Below are 15,048 nucleotides of genomic sequence, written 5' to 3'. Positions count from 1 at the left end.
CAGCCTCCTATTAGCGAAAATGGGGTTGACTCATTTCACATATATAGGAGATCAAACTTCAGGTTCAAAGGAAGTGCATGATAAAAGATCAGTCAGATGTTTCATCCCTCTTTCTTTCCGCTCTGTCAGCTGACTCAGCTGGGGGGTTTTCGCCCCCTTGCCTAACCTTCGGGTTCATCATACCGTTGTCCGGCGATTAATCCTGCTTCTTTGCGAGCCCCCCTTCCCGTCAGAATGACTCGCCGATCCACTGTTCTAAAGCCAAGCCTCCTTTTCGCCCTTCGAGCCAGGTCTGCTTCTTTCCTCTTCAGCAGAGAAGAACTAGTAAGAGATAGAAATCTCACTTTTAGCTAGCTCATGCAAGCAACGAAAAAAGAGGTATATTTGGACTTTCACTCGTGCTAGGAACTAAACGCGTAGATAAGCATCTCATCCACATTCCACCTTTCAACGGATGAGATCATGGCAAGTCAAGAGCGAAATAGGGTCGGCAAAGGTCAAGCAATTGATCCAATCCGGGTAAAGGGGCGGGTAAACACTTTTTGGATCTATTAGAGGAAGTGCTAAAAGGTCGGTAACCCAGTACAGTACTTCATTCATAGGACTGCTCGAGGCAAAGTTCGATATCTCTCTCTTTTTCCAGGAAGTGAAGAAGGTCGAATAAGCAGCTCTTGCTCCACGACGAAGTCTCCTCTGCTTCTGTCCCCCTCGTTCGTCCCGTCAAGCCCTTAAAGAGGTTCATTGGTACAAGAGCGACGACCCCATGCGTACTTAGCGCATGGCCAAAGGTTTGCCGAGATTCCTATCTCTGGACCCCGGTTTAAAGGGTGTCCTCCCAATATTCATTATTTCTCTAGTATGGAATTGTGCTTTTGTTTGTTCCCCATAAACGATTCCTTTTTGGACATTTCCTTGCCTTTAATAGCACGTTATTAAGCCAAATATAGGGGGAGAATCCCATCATCATTAACCAGATCAATGTGTGGTGAATGGCAAGTCAAAGAGAAAGAGCGGATCGGGACGAAGGAGTCGGTATCTTAGGAGATTTGTTAGTTGGCTTAATACCTTGTTCGAACCACCACAAAGACCAATGTCTGACACAGGGATTGGAATCAAAACGGGCCATAGGAGAATCAACATTTTCTTCATAACAAAGAAGCTATGGGCAGTCTTCTTCGTGTCTTCGGTTCAACTAGCGGCTAAGCTGTTCCAGATCGTCAGCCAGAACAGTTATGAGGGGTACCTGAACGCCAGTCGGAGACTTTCTTTAGTTCAAAATTCCCTACCTCATAGAGAAGGGCAACACATGGAAGTCAAAATGAATGAACACGTTCTCATCAATCAAAAAATCTTTCTTCTTTTCTTTCATTTCGGAGAACCTGTCCTATTTCTTCGCAAATACAGGGTCAGGTTCTGGCCGGGATGCGGTATAGCTAACCTTCCATTTCGATATTCACGGATTCCACTTGTGATCTAGATATGCCTAGAAAGTGGAAGTTTTCTCTTCTATGAGATTTGTGTGGTCGGTGAAACTCCTGTTCAGATCATTTGCCACCCATTTTCATTCTCACCAAAAACGAGAAGAGAAATCTCAGGTTCTTGTGTGATCTCTAACCAATAATAGCCGAAGAATCTCAAGAAGCGGACAGCCCCTCACTTCTGCAATTCACAAGCCAAAGTGGAAGGGACTTGCCTTCTTAGAGCCGCCTCACTGCTTTATCAACCTGAACTTTGCCCCGACGAGTAGATCCTCAGCGCTATTCTGGAGTTTCGAGCGCTAGGGTATGACATGTGAGTATTTTGATCTCCGTTAGAGAGTCCCATAGTAGATCCCACCCTTTCTTTGAACCTTGTGTCAATGATCGAACTTAAAGATATGAACTGAGTGCCATTTGATGAGTAACTGAGAACAACGGAGAGGGATATGAAAAGAATGAAGTAATGAAAGAGGAAGTCATTGCTAGTAGTAACGACTTTTCACGATCCATTGGTTCATATAGAATCCATGTCCTAGGTGTATCAAAAAACATTCTTTTTGCTAAGCGTATATAATAAAATAGAGTGAAAAGGGTCCACCCCGAAACCAAGGGGTTATACTAACTAACAGCTGAGTCCTCTCCGAACCGCAGGAGATAGTTGCCCATCATACGGCTCACCAACTTCACTTGCCTCTATGGGGGGCTCGCTCCGGGCAGGTTCGGATCACTGTAAATACAAGGCTCTACGAAGGAAGGGGTTGGGTTAGGAGTGTTTTCAATATGATTCTTTTTCTGTATTTGTTCGATGAGAAATGCGAGTCTATTTTCTTTCTCCATACCCCTCTATATCAAAATGATCCAATCTGCCCGGCACTGGACAGGGGGGTTGGTTAGCTCTGCAAATGTGTAGAGCCAAGTGTAGTGTGGTGTAGGCACTTCTAGGCCCCTTCCCGGCTACTGGATCACTCCAGTGCTTCGGGTACTACGGACCCTCTGCCATCCATTGCAGCAGAGCCTTTTCATGAGCGGGGGGGCTAAGCGCAGTTCTTTGAATCAAAGGTTGAATGAAATCGATTCTTTTTTAGATATCAAAATCGAAATCGGATAGGATAGATGGATTTATATAGTGAAGTAGCGTAGCAAAAAGCCCCAAGTCCTTGATTTGGCCAAGAAAGACTGCACTGCTTTTGGCCCAGGAAGCAAAGTCCATGAGCTCGGCTGCTTCTCCTCCACACGTCTTTTGATCCGTGTCCGTTCCGCATGCGCTTCGCGCGCCATTGTAGCTTTGCTCTCCTCTTATTCTTCATTGGACGGTTCGGATGGACTTCGCCGTTCTTTCCCAACTCAAATAGAAAAGGCTGTATCACATCGAGATGTCGATTCGTTTTCCGCCCCGAATGAGATGGGGAATTTCGAACCCCCTATTTAAACTTTTTGGCCCTTCATCTTTCTGAATCGAGGCCCGGCTCGCGTCGTTCCAACAACCGGCGGGGATCACCTCAGTATACGATCGCGCGCAGTAACTGGGAGTCCTATTACACCTAAGGCCAACTTCAATTCACCAAACCAGGGTTCATCTCGTGTAGTGATTGTGGACTCGTACAAAGGATATTGAGTAGACGGTTAATGTATCAGACTCAACCCTCTCTTTCGTAGCATGCATGGAAATCCGTGTCGCAACTGATTCGGTAAGCTACGTGTCCGGTGCACGGAGAACTGCCTTCGGTCTCCCAAACTGACTTACTCGTGGCAACCTTCCGGCCGCCCAACGACCTATAACGCTAGTCACTACTCCCACTGGGGCTAGGAAGTAAGCCCCACAACCCAAAGCGGCGAAGAACAAATAGAATTTGCTACAAAAGCCGGCTAACGGGGGTATTCCTGCGTATGAGAACATAGTAATGGAGAAGGTAATAGCCGAAATAGGATTCGTTTTGGCTAGAGCGCCCAAATCCGCTATATATTTGACACGGGTTTGCCGTAATGCTGAAACTATGGCGAATGCATCTATCGTCATTGATGCATAAATAAAGAGACCAATTAGTAGTGATTGGATTCCTTCTATGGTTCCACAAGAGAAACCAGTACGAATATAACCTACATGTCCAATGGAACTATGAGCTAGAAGTCTTTTGACTTTCGTTTGGGCCATGGCGGCCAGTGCTCCTAAGATCATAGAAGCAATGCTGCAGAAAAAGAAGATTTCTTGCAATGTAGCTCCATAGGAACCATAAATAGAAAGACGTGAAATATTAGCAGAAATAGAGATTTTAGGCGCAATAGAAAGGAATGCTGTAACCGGGGTGGGTGAACCCTCATAGATATCAGGTGCCCACATATATAGAGTCAAAAGAGAGATGGAGTCCGAAAAGGGGAGGGGGGTTTTCTTCGGGGCTCGAGAGATGGAATAGATAGGGCCCCACAAGTTTCGAATTCGCCGCTGGGGAATTCACACGAAAAGGAACGAGGAATTCTCAACGAAAAAAGTGCTCTCTGAACCGAACGTGAAAGTCGTTTTCCATCAGACGGCTGTTCCCGTAACTCTACTCTCGACTTGGATTATATATCCAAAAAAGATCCGCTCTCGTTCTTTCGTCTACTCTTCAGCGGATTCTCTCTTTTGTAGTAGATGCCGAACCTGCTGCCCCATTGACTAAGAGGGGGGCGGGGGCAGCAGCTACATGGACCCCTTCCTTTCTGTTGTTGCCAGCGCTTTCCCGGGCCGAGCTGGAATTCTGGATTCGAAAGGGTAGGCAAAGCCCGAAGGCTGCTATCCCAATAGGCCAGCGGGCGGAACGAGGAGAGGGCCCGGCAATCATACCAACCGCGGTCGAAAAAGCGTGTTCCCTTCAAGATAACACGGCACCGTAGGCCATCCTCGGCCTTCTTCGTTTTCGATGAAAAATCAATCTCGATCTCCAAAAGCTTTTTCCTTCCCCCGCCACATCTCCCACTTGTATAGATTGGGCCTTTCCTTTAATGGTTGGGGGAAGCATGGACTTATCTGAACTTGGTGGGCATTCTTTCCGGCCGGGTTGGGTTTGAACATAGCATAGGCTCAAACGTGATTGGAAGGGTCCTAGCTACGCCATGCGTTCAATACAAAAGAAGGAAAGCTGCACCGGGATGACAAAAAAAGAGGAATAGAATAGACATCCCCTTTAGATGTCTATATGTATCCTTTAGAATCTCCCGATTCTTTTTTATATCGTTCTATCTGCTCTCTCTAAAAAAAATGGAGAGAGAAAGAGCAGCCTCCTTCGTACCCTATATTGAACACTCATTCCTATTTATTGATAGAAAGATCTTCGTCAAATACCGGACTTTTGACCACAAGCACCCCACCCCAGTAGACTAGTTGGGGGGGCTGTTCGCCTTTTGAATCAAACAAAGTCAGTAGTAGGGGCTTCATAGCGACTTTCATTCGTGAAGGAAAGCGAAGAACCAACCTTTAGTCAATAGGAGCCCTACTTCCCTCTTTGCGACCTCATCACTGAAATGAAAGCGCAAACCCATTTCTGAGTCGCCGGGCGGAGCGCACCTTTGTTCAGTAGGGCGAGCTGTTTGATAGTTACTTCTTTCGGGGCGACGAAAGGCTACTAAAATCTAGGAAACAGCCAGAAACTCGAGAGGGTAGCCTTTGGAAGCGTTCGCCGCAAAGCTCCCTCCTTTTTCTTATGTCGTGAGGCTGATTGAAGTCAATCCATAAACCCGGAAACAAAGTTCCCTTTCGTCAAGTAGGTAAAGTAGGCATACGAAGCACTTCACGCTTTGCCTTAGACTCTATTGGAACAAAGCAAAGAAGGAGGCGAGAAAGGAAAGGGACAAGGGCGGTCTTGCTTGGCGCGAAGGCTGCTGGTTCGGGGGTAGAGTACAGTACTAAAGGTCCTCGGACTTCCAGGCGGTTTTTCTTTTGGGCAGCTGTTCACCGTTGGATCTCGCCAATACAGCCCCCTATAGTTTTCATTACCGAGATCTCTTTTTTTTCATTGTTCCCAGGGATTTTTTGGGTAATCCGCTCCCATGCTGCAAACAGTCAAATCTGAACCTTGTCGCTCTTCTTTCTTTCCTCGCGAGCAGGAAGCACACCAGCAGCGTGCGTTGCGTGATTCGACTGTGTTTTTTGCATTTGACTGGGTGGACAGTTGACCGGAAGAGAACTTGGATTCGCCCGGCCAGCAGGCGGGCGGCGTGCTTCTCTTGTGTGACAACACTACAGAGCGAGTGGCTCTTCTAGGCGGGCAGCTGTGTGACAACACTACAGAGAAAGCGGTGCTTTCGTGTAACATGCTATGGTCTCAACGCCCTTACGAGGTAGTGATGAGTTTCACGCGCTCTAAGCCCGCGCGCGGTTAGGAAGATTGGCCGAAAGAAGAGCGGTACCACCCACCCTACCCTACCACCTATAGGTGGCCATCCGTCCTACAGCCGCCCGAAAAGGAACTGCAGTGATCTTGAATAGGGATCCTACAGCGATAAATAGAATCCCCATCAAAATACCACTAGATTGAGCACCAGTGATTTCGTATCCGGTAAAAATCTTAGCTAATTGATCGAAGTGGGTAGCTCCAGTAGACCCATAGATCATAGAACAAATAGGGTGGGTAGGCCCAACCACCACACTACACGTATAGACGCGAACCCCCCTCGTTACCGTACGTGCGACTCTCACCGCATACGGCTCGCACAAAGACTCCGAAATCCATCCCGAGCCTTTTCTTCCACCTCTCCTCTCCAATCCTCGATCAAACTTGCCTTCCCCAGGCGCTATGAAATGGGGGTCTGGTCTTTCCTTCGCCTATCGTATGTTATGTATCGGCTTGGCTTCGTCCCGAACCAAGGAGACATTCTGGGCGGGCACGTGCGAATAAAAGACTACGACTACAAGCCAAGCCAGCCGGAAGCGAGTCGCTTCTATTCTCGTTGGGATTGGATATAGGTGGGGAATCCATAGATCTACTTCGCCAACCTCTCTAACTAACAGTAGATACAATTGAACTTCACGGCACGGAAAGAGCTTTGCTCGGTTGGCCTTCCCACGCTGACGAATGCCTCCTTTCTCTTCTCCGAAGTCTACAACAAACAAGTGGGAGAGGCAGGATTCGAACCTACGTAGAAAAACTTCAACAGATTTACAGTCTGTCGCTTTTGACCGCTCGGCCACTCTCCCCCTCCCCCTTGCTAATTACCAAGAACTTCGTTGCCACTAGTGTGAAGATAAATGAAACCATCCCACCCAAAAACCACTCGGAGCCTAAAGAGAGAAGAAAGCTTAGTCTACAAGAAGCTGGCAGAGCTTTAGCCATTGGACCACAGTAATCTATACACAGTAAGCCTTTTCTTTTTCTTGTTCGTTCTTCGAATGACGCTAGTGGAGACTCATTCCTTCCGGCTAATGAAGATACTACTCCCGTCAGTCTTCCTCTCCCTTTGGTCGATCCTTCTTCTCCCTAAGAATGGAACGAACCAAGTTCACACCTATACGAGAGTGAAGAATCAAAACCAACAAGAAACTTCCCGCTTTTGATGTCCCACGATTCTGCTAGTTTAGAAAGACAGTCAAGGACAAGGGTCGCTAGATCAGAAAAGCGAGAACTAGAAATGATCCCCAAGCAGGATTTGAACCTACGACCCGTCAGTTAACAGCCGACCGCTCTACCACTGAGCTACTGAGGAAGAACTCCATTAAGGAAGCCGGCTCTCGTTTTTTGGACCAACCTATGACCAAACAAAAATGAGTTCGTCACTCTATTATTCCATTATAGAATCGATTCTGATCAAGCCGAAAAAGCCCCTCCATCTCTATTATTGTTGGGATATTTGAAGAAGCGCAGGGAAGCTTGGCTTTCCTATACAAGGGTCTGGTCTCGATCTCGCCCGGTGGTGCCCCTCTCGATTATTTTGGACTCCAATTTCGTGCTTGAGTTGGAGGGAGAGCCCTTGACTTTAGGTTAGGCCGGTTTCGTCATTCACGCTATTTTCCCCCGTCCATCGATTGATCACTAGAGTACGCAGTAAGTCAGCACATAGCGAATGAAAAAAGAGTTCATCTTGGATTCTCTTCCTCAATCAAAATGTCTATCAATTGATCCCTATTCATTCGGTCAAAGTCTCCACGGCGGTTTCACACTCCTCTACTAAGAGGTGCACCATGTTGATAGGAATCGGCAAAGACCTTCTTGTACACGTCCTCGAGGGCAGCATTCATGGCAATCAGAACGACTTTCTCCCCCTTGATCATTTTTTGTTTATTGAAAGATTCATAAAGGCTATCCGTTGAGTAAAGGGAGGCTTTGCTACAGTGATTCGAGAGTTGCGGGGCCTTGCCGCTGCATGAATGGTAGCTCACGCTCAAAACTCCTCCGACACGAGCCCTAGTCGTTGCGCTGCGGTCCCTTTCCCGGCTTCGCTTGCGCTATTTTGCACTTCTGATTGGTTCCATCCATCCCCCACCCTAATAATAGAGTATTCAGGGGTCAGTCAAGCGGTTCGGGTTTTTTCTCGGTCGGTTCCCGTTCGCCTGCTCCCCTCATAGTCCAGTAGTGGGTGGGGTGGTCAACTTAGAGGGCGCTTGCCTCCTCTTCAGACGTGCCCTAGACAAAACCCCTGGCGGTTGTTCGGTCTCCGCGTTTGGGGGCGGGAGTGCTTGGTCGCAGGGGTTTCCTTTTCCTCAACCAATTCGGTTGTGTCAGCCCTGAGATTGATTGGTCTAACATTTTGTTATGAGCTGGCTTGGCTGGACAAAGATGGATTGAAGGTCAGATAGATTGGAGTTCAAGTGGCACAGGACCCTCGATCGACCATAGGGCTCTACCCTTACCGAATTCATTCTATTGAAGCGTCACGTAAAAAGCTCCTTCTCATATTGCATTTCTTTGGTTTGGAAGTTCCAGAATGTTGTCTGTGGATTTCTAACAAAGGAAAGCCCCATAATACTATGCTATGCCATTTGATTGATTCAAGTTCCATGCTGCTCACCACTCCTCGAGGCCAAGGACGGGGTCGAACCGTCATTCCAGGATTTGCAGTCCGATACATTTCCATTATGTTACCTAGCCACCAAACCCACCACCTCATCAAAGTCAAACGGCTGTTCTTCCTTCCCCGCTCCCTCTTTTTCTACATATGCGGCCGGCGGCAGAGAAGAGGGGACAGCTTCTTTCTCCTTTGCCTTGCTCAATCTTCCTTTTCTGATTGAAAGTAGCAAGCCACTCCAATACTGGTACAGAGGCCAGATAGAAGGTTGCTTCTTCTATATGTTATGTTCAGGCGAAGAACATATAGAAGCTAGCTATTGTCTTGTAAGCAACCATGCCTATATAATAGAAGAGAATTTGGCTTACCAAAGTGGTCTTACTAAAAGTCCAGTAAGCAACCAGTTCCGTTCCAAGTGACATGGCTTTTCACTATTCCTTTCCAGGGAAGGTTGCTCTCATCCAGCCCAGCAGATCCATTGTTTATGCTAAAGTGCAATGCAGCTTAAAAACGTAAGCCCCATTTTCTTACAATTTCAAAGAAGACAGCTAAGGACTCGAGTGGTAGAGACGAAGTATTGGATCATGGCACTCCTACTGGTTTGACTTCAGTCTGGAAAGTGCTTTACCTTGCTTCTGTAGCGACTAGACTCCAAGTTACCCTTTAGCCATTATGAATGGCTAAAGCGAATGCTTCCTTCCTTCTTGTAGATCTTCCGCCCGAGCCGGGGTTGGACTCCCCCCTTCTACTAGAGTTGCAGACCTACTTCCTCCAGTTCTTAGGTATAGTAATAAAGAAAAGGATTCTCGGTTAGATCCTTTTGCGTGACCTTCTATTGGCGAATCCCCTCTCCCTGCGCGAGAATCAAAATCATAAACTTGGGGGAAGATGAAGCCCTGACTTGGAGCGCATCGCTCGATTCACTTGTCATTGTCATATCGGGTAAGCTTTAGCCACCACTCACTGGTGGCATGGTAAATTGATCAATCAACTAGACTTCCGAGCCGGGGAAGATCTCATCGCGGATGAGCCGATTCACGTAGTATAGCTGGAGTTTATGTCATATTGTTGATTCGTGCTACAAGTCAAAAATGATCTCGAGCGGATCCTCCCGCGAGCTATCCAAGGAAGTTGACGGCTCTACTCTAGGGTCGCTTTCTGATTCACGCAGGGACAGGCCTAACTATTTCTCAAACTGAACCTTCAAAAAGGGAAATCCATATTAATATAAGATATTATTCCTCGCCTGACAAGGTACCTAGAAGTGTTGGAGGATCGCTGAGTCAACCCCTTGTCTGGGTAATTCCATATATAGTGTTCTTCTTGTGATCTGGCTGTTGGTCTTCCACATATGACATTTCCCGCCTCTCAATCCTCAGATCTCTATTCCCGACGCTCTATCGAAATGAGGTTCAATGGCGCTTCTCGTGACCTTTAAGCCACTTTCGCTCCCCTTTTTGATAGATTACCTATCTATGCCTCAATCATAGGTTTTCCTCTATTGGAACCTGATCAAAGAAGTGAAGAGCTGCCTCTATTTCATGAAGAAAAGGGGCAAGAACGATCAAAAACCATTAGACAACCTCTCTGTACCTCCACTCTTCTAGCCGAGCTAGTGCTTTACCTGAGATCTTCTGTCTCTATGCCTTCAAGACCGATTGAAAAGGGAGCTTTCTCCCCCCTTATCTAAGGAATTTTTCCATGGAGAGTGGAAGCGCCAACACAGGAACGCCCGATTGAAGTGAAGGAAATTGACCTTAGCAAGTTATACTTGGCCACCAGCTTTAATAGCAGACCCACCTGATCTTGTAATTTGCCCAATAAAATAAGTATTTGAACAAGCCAAAGATGCAAGAAGATGACGAGTTTGAGCACGTCCATAAGGAGGACAAATCCTGTGAGGGCCCAGACGCCAGCTGATCCGGACATGCAGGGTAAGGTAACTGCCAGGTTGGTTGAAGATTCAGATTATGCTGTAGATCTTGATAGTAGGGGGCCTATAAAGCGATTCCGCGGGAATCATTTTGTAAAAAAGTTTATATAATGGGTCGTATCACCCCCAAGTCACTTCATCCTGAACTGCCTAGTCAACATTTCGCTGTAAGTCGTTTGTCGCGGGAGTACTATCTCGGGATGGGGGTATGAAGAAATGGCAGTCAGAGTGCCTGAAACTCTGATTATTACATTGTTAATAACAGCGACTCGGCTTTACAAGATTTCGAATTCTGATCAATCATAATCAATCAAACTTCAGCATTAAGTGAAGGATAAATGTCAGCCTATAGCATCCGTACTATGAAAGGAAGTCCAAGTTCCATTAGGTAGAGCAACGGATAGGACGAAAACCAACTTTCAAAAAGATCACAAAATCCATAATAATCTCCAACAAATTCAACAATTCCATAAACAAGAAGATCATACAAAGAGGGAAGGACAGAATGATGCATAGTGGAAGGGGATAGGGAGCGGGACTACGGGTCGAGAAGGGAAGCCAGTGTTGTTCCTTGAATGGGTCGTGCAACCAACGAAAAGGAGTTAATACTAGGAGGACCGGGGGGAGATCAGTGGTCAACTGGGCAGCAATTCCCACCATCAAATAGAGAAGACGTTTTCGATTACAAGAAAAAGAAAAAAAGAAAATAAAATAAAGCGGAATTCCTCAATTCAGAGATAGATCGAGCACAAAAGAACGAAATGCTAGGTCAAGCAGGACCAGTTCGCAACCCAGCCTTGTTGAAGTATGTTAGAGAGGAAAGATCCCTCACTGCACACGTTCTATATTGAGATGAAAGAAAGTGTTTGGTAAGGTTCTGCCTCCATTTCTTTTAGATTTGACAGCTATACGAGAATGAACAAATAGATGATTCACAATGTTGTGCAAGGATATCCCGCGTAAATTACCACAGGATCAGAACCAAGGCTTCGGTCTGAGCCACTTGATGGAACGAACCATTAAAGCGATCGCTGAGCAGACACTTTTGAGTTTCTTTTCTTGCTGAAAAATCATTTGGCTTTACTTCTTCTAAGTTAAGGACGTATCAAACCTCTTTCTATGTTAGCTAGCCTGTCCTCCTGTGATCATGCCCTCCATTAAAGGACGAGCTCTCTGACTCGACCTTCTAATTCTGTAGTAAGTGGAACTTTTCTTCACTTCAAATAGGGAGGAACTCACCTTTCGCTAGTCATTCTTTGACCGGAGCCTTTCCCGCATATGTGGATGTCACTACAAAGAAAGAAAGGGATGCTTTAAGGCAGGTTTCTCTAAGGAATTTCGAACACAAGCTCCTCCGTAGAAGCAGAACAAGCAAGCGCATATCAATAATGAAATCAAAGATGAGGAAATAATTGCATAAAATGTCCGTCAGAATTGTTCTCTCTTGTTTGATAGTACCCTACACACCAACAATCTCTCTTGTTTGATAGTACCCTACACACCAACAATCTCTCTATTTCATAAAGGTGCGCTACGATCAAATATCAATAGGTGCACAACTTCATCACTAAAATCCACTCCCATAACGGTAGCTACGAGTGGAATCATAGTCTCAAAACATTAATTGATTCTACTTGTATCTAGCGAAATCAATATTTAGCAATACGGTAAGGCTTTCAAAAAAAAAGCACCTCGTGACGAGTAAGGCCGAAAGGCGTGGCGGTACAGCGAGTGAAGAGGCTTTGTACTAGGACAAAGAGTTTTTTTTAAGTGATGAAAGCCAGACCCCTTGTTTCACACGGGTTGCTGCTCATTAGCGTAGATCTTCAACAAGCTTTTCAGCATATTCTAACATAGAATAGTCTTTTGAATACTCGTCTTAGCCTTTTGCGTTGACAGCATAATCGACAGGCACCTTGCCTTCTTCGAATGATTGTAAGGACCGGGAAGTTGGGGAAGGTTTCTATTTTGTTGAAGTCGCTAACCCGGCTGGTTGAGGTAGTGATCTGAGAGAGAAGTTCTATGATTTCGAGAAATGGTCCCTTATCTAATTGTATGCTTGGCCTTGAGCCGACGTTGACCGCTGCTCTACCCGATACGATACCCGATGCGGTATACTCTACCCGCTCGCTCCTATGTATGAGAGTTAGGCTTTAGTGAATGAAGGGTGAGGCTCGGAAATTTAAAAGACTTAGGGCGACTGGTTCGTAAGGGCACCATCGACAAAGTCTTGTTTTTCATTATAGTGTATAGGTGGTCCAATCTTGCGCCTATAACCATGGAGTCAAAAAGCATATTTGGTTTGGTTGGAATCGGCAAGCATGTCTTCAGCAACTGCTACTGCGACAGATGTAGGAATGCTTGATGCCAATATCTGAGTATCTTTGTATTGTAAGCGTGAAGACCACAACGCTAAACACTGTCTCAAAGACTAATGTGGGATCCTCTGTGTCAACACGGACTTATGGTATGGGGTAGACAATTTGACATGGTAGGGGTGTTGATACTAAGAGCTCATCAACATAGTCAATTCAATACGAAATTCTGACGTTAGGAGCTTAGGTTGCAGTTTCCATGCCAGTAGGTAGATTACATCGTTTCAGCAGATCCACTATTCTGACTCACTACTCGTTAACCTACAGAGCTCTTGGGCTATACTTATAATTATATATATGAATTTTACTTCGAAATCCTCTTTCATCTGTTCGCTGGGAGGGAGGGAGTTGGAAGTTGGGCTAAAAACCCCGTGTTTTTGGCCTCAACCCCATTTTCATTAATATGACTCCGCGAAAACTTCAAAAAGTGTGATCTCATATTGAGCCCAAGCTCATGCCCCTGGTGGTGTTCTAAGATAGAAGCCATGTTTGAGTCAGGGCGCTTCTCGATCGAAGAGAGAGTGACAACTATAGGTTTAGGGTTGGAAAGCTTGTAATAGGAGATTCTTCAACAACAAGCTGATGGAACTCAAGTAAACTTGATAGCGGAATGGTTGATTTGAGAATGATGAGGAGAGAGCGTGTTGGAAATCGGAGATTGAGATCTTCCTTTCTATGGACTACGTAAAGGCAGCTAACCCGCTGTGACGTATTTCTTTAGATAGAGAGAATTCGAATCCATTCAATAAATGCAAGTGAAAACTCCTCTGTTAGCCCTAGTTTTGACTCTCTCTCCTCTTTCCAGTAGTCAGATGATCTCCGAATTACAGGTTAGTTTAGTGCAACGGAACAACTTCAACAGCCTGCCTTCCAGCTGCATAAGATTAGAATCGCCCCGCAGTACGTTGTGGACTTGTCCTTACTTGAATGAAGCAGAAGCCTGAGGCCGAGGTCAGAATCTTCGAGCAGAAGTTCGAGCGGATCAACTCCTTGGTTGGCTGATAGTTGAAAGTTTCAGAATTGGTATTTCGCTTTTTGGTTAGCGTGAAATCCTGATCCGAGCAAAGCTGAGCTTCAACGGTGGGATTGATTCCGAAAGTAATGATGACACTGGGTTCAGTTTCTCCCTTTTCCTCTGAACAGCAAATTCAACCTGCTAGCTCTGTCTTTTGATCCGAGAGGTCGGTTTTTCTATTGAGACTTTGTTAACTGCCAACTGCCTCGAGCCAATGTTCAAAGGAGCTACGGCGGCGCTGAAGTAAGCCATGGGCATGAAGCATCCTAGAGCTGGCTATCGTTCCTTCCGAGCCAGGATCAAACTATGATTTAGAGTAGGGAAGCTTGGCTTTCCTCTACCTATACGGGTGATTCGTAGTAGTTCTCCTTCTATCTTCTCGAACAACCCCATCAAGAAAACATTGCAGCTATGGCAGGGGTTCCTTAGTCACAAACCGCAGGAAATCAATCTTTTGGGGCAACCCCCCTTAGATAGGGCTAGAAAGTTGTTTCCAGCTATCTACAAGGTGCATTGAGGAGGTCTTCCTTTTTGTAACCGTACGGTGTTGTGTTAACAGGGACTCTTTCATAGACTCCGGCTCCCTTCTCTCGGCACTAAGGCAGGGAAGATCCTGGAAAGAACTCCTTTTCTATTTCTCTTACGGAATAGTCGTTCAAGGGTACTTAGGGCATGGCACTACTGGCCGCTAGTTCCGACTAAGATAACTGATCGTTAGAGTGGATCGGGCGGGTTTCGAGCGAAGTCAACCAATCACAAGTAGGTTTTTTCAGGCAGGATTTGAACCGTAGATATATCGTTGAAATTCAATCTCATTCTCTTAATCCATCGTTGCGGCTTTCCGTTCAGAAGTTCAGCGCTTAAAACCCCTTGCCTTATGAAGACGAGCACCTGAGGACCTTCGCTTATTCAGTTCAGACCGTTCCGAACCTTCCTTACAAAGTTCCTCGACATCACATCCATCAGTAAACCCATGGAGCTCCCAGCTAATAGAGCCGAAAGGACTCGCTGGGGAGTCGGTAAATGGCGGGCTAAGATCCTATCCTGACTTGAACTCTTGGAGAGCCCTCTCAATGAATTGTGCAGTTCTGCTTGTTGAGATGGCATAAGCTCTATAGATGGGTCATAATATTCTTCTTTGGGATCTAGTTAGTCCTTAATCGAACCTTCTCACGCGACCCACCAATATTGGAATCGTTTTCACAAAAAGAAGGAATGCACCTGTCTGATCGCTAACCAATTGTCGAAGACGGAATTAGGAGATGAATCACC

General features: G+C 46.0%; 1 protein-coding gene and 2 non-coding genes across 3 annotated transcripts; all 3 read right to left on the bottom strand.

Annotated features, from left to right (window-relative positions):
• Positions 1 to 1,282: 1,282 nt before the first annotated feature.
• On the bottom strand, positions 1,283 to 13,057 carry LOC132292402 (NADH-ubiquinone oxidoreductase chain 2-like). Its single transcript, XM_059790358.1, has one exon. The coding sequence runs from the start codon at positions 3,814 to 3,816 to the stop codon at positions 3,172 to 3,174; it is 645 nt and encodes a 214-aa protein (XP_059646341.1). The 5' UTR covers positions 3,817 to 13,057; the 3' UTR covers positions 1,283 to 3,171.
• Positions 6,566 to 6,648, bottom strand: TRNAY-GUA (transfer RNA tyrosine (anticodon GUA)). Its single transcript has one exon. It is a non-coding gene; the product is annotated as a tRNA-Tyr (tRNA).
• Positions 7,083 to 7,154, bottom strand: TRNAN-GUU (transfer RNA asparagine (anticodon GUU)). Its single transcript has one exon. It is a non-coding gene; the product is annotated as a tRNA-Asn (tRNA).
• Positions 13,058 to 15,048: the final 1,991 nt, after the last annotated feature.

The sequence above is a fragment of the Cornus florida genome, unplaced genomic scaffold (genome assembly GCF_030987335.1).
Source record: "Cornus florida cultivar Cherokee Brave unplaced genomic scaffold, ASM3098733v1 CherokeeBrave_3.0.0_Hap2_scaffold_67, whole genome shotgun sequence".
In the NCBI taxonomy this organism is placed as follows: domain Eukaryota; kingdom Viridiplantae; phylum Streptophyta; class Magnoliopsida; order Cornales; family Cornaceae; genus Cornus; species Cornus florida.
Note: the sequence above shows the minus strand (reverse complement) of the source record. Positions and strands in the feature narration are given on the sequence as shown.

Excerpts from the sequence above, each read along its gene's own strand:
- LOC132292402 (XM_059790358.1), bottom strand. The coding sequence starts at position 3,816 with ATGTGGGCACCTGATATCTATGAGGGTTCACCCACCCCGGTTACAGCA.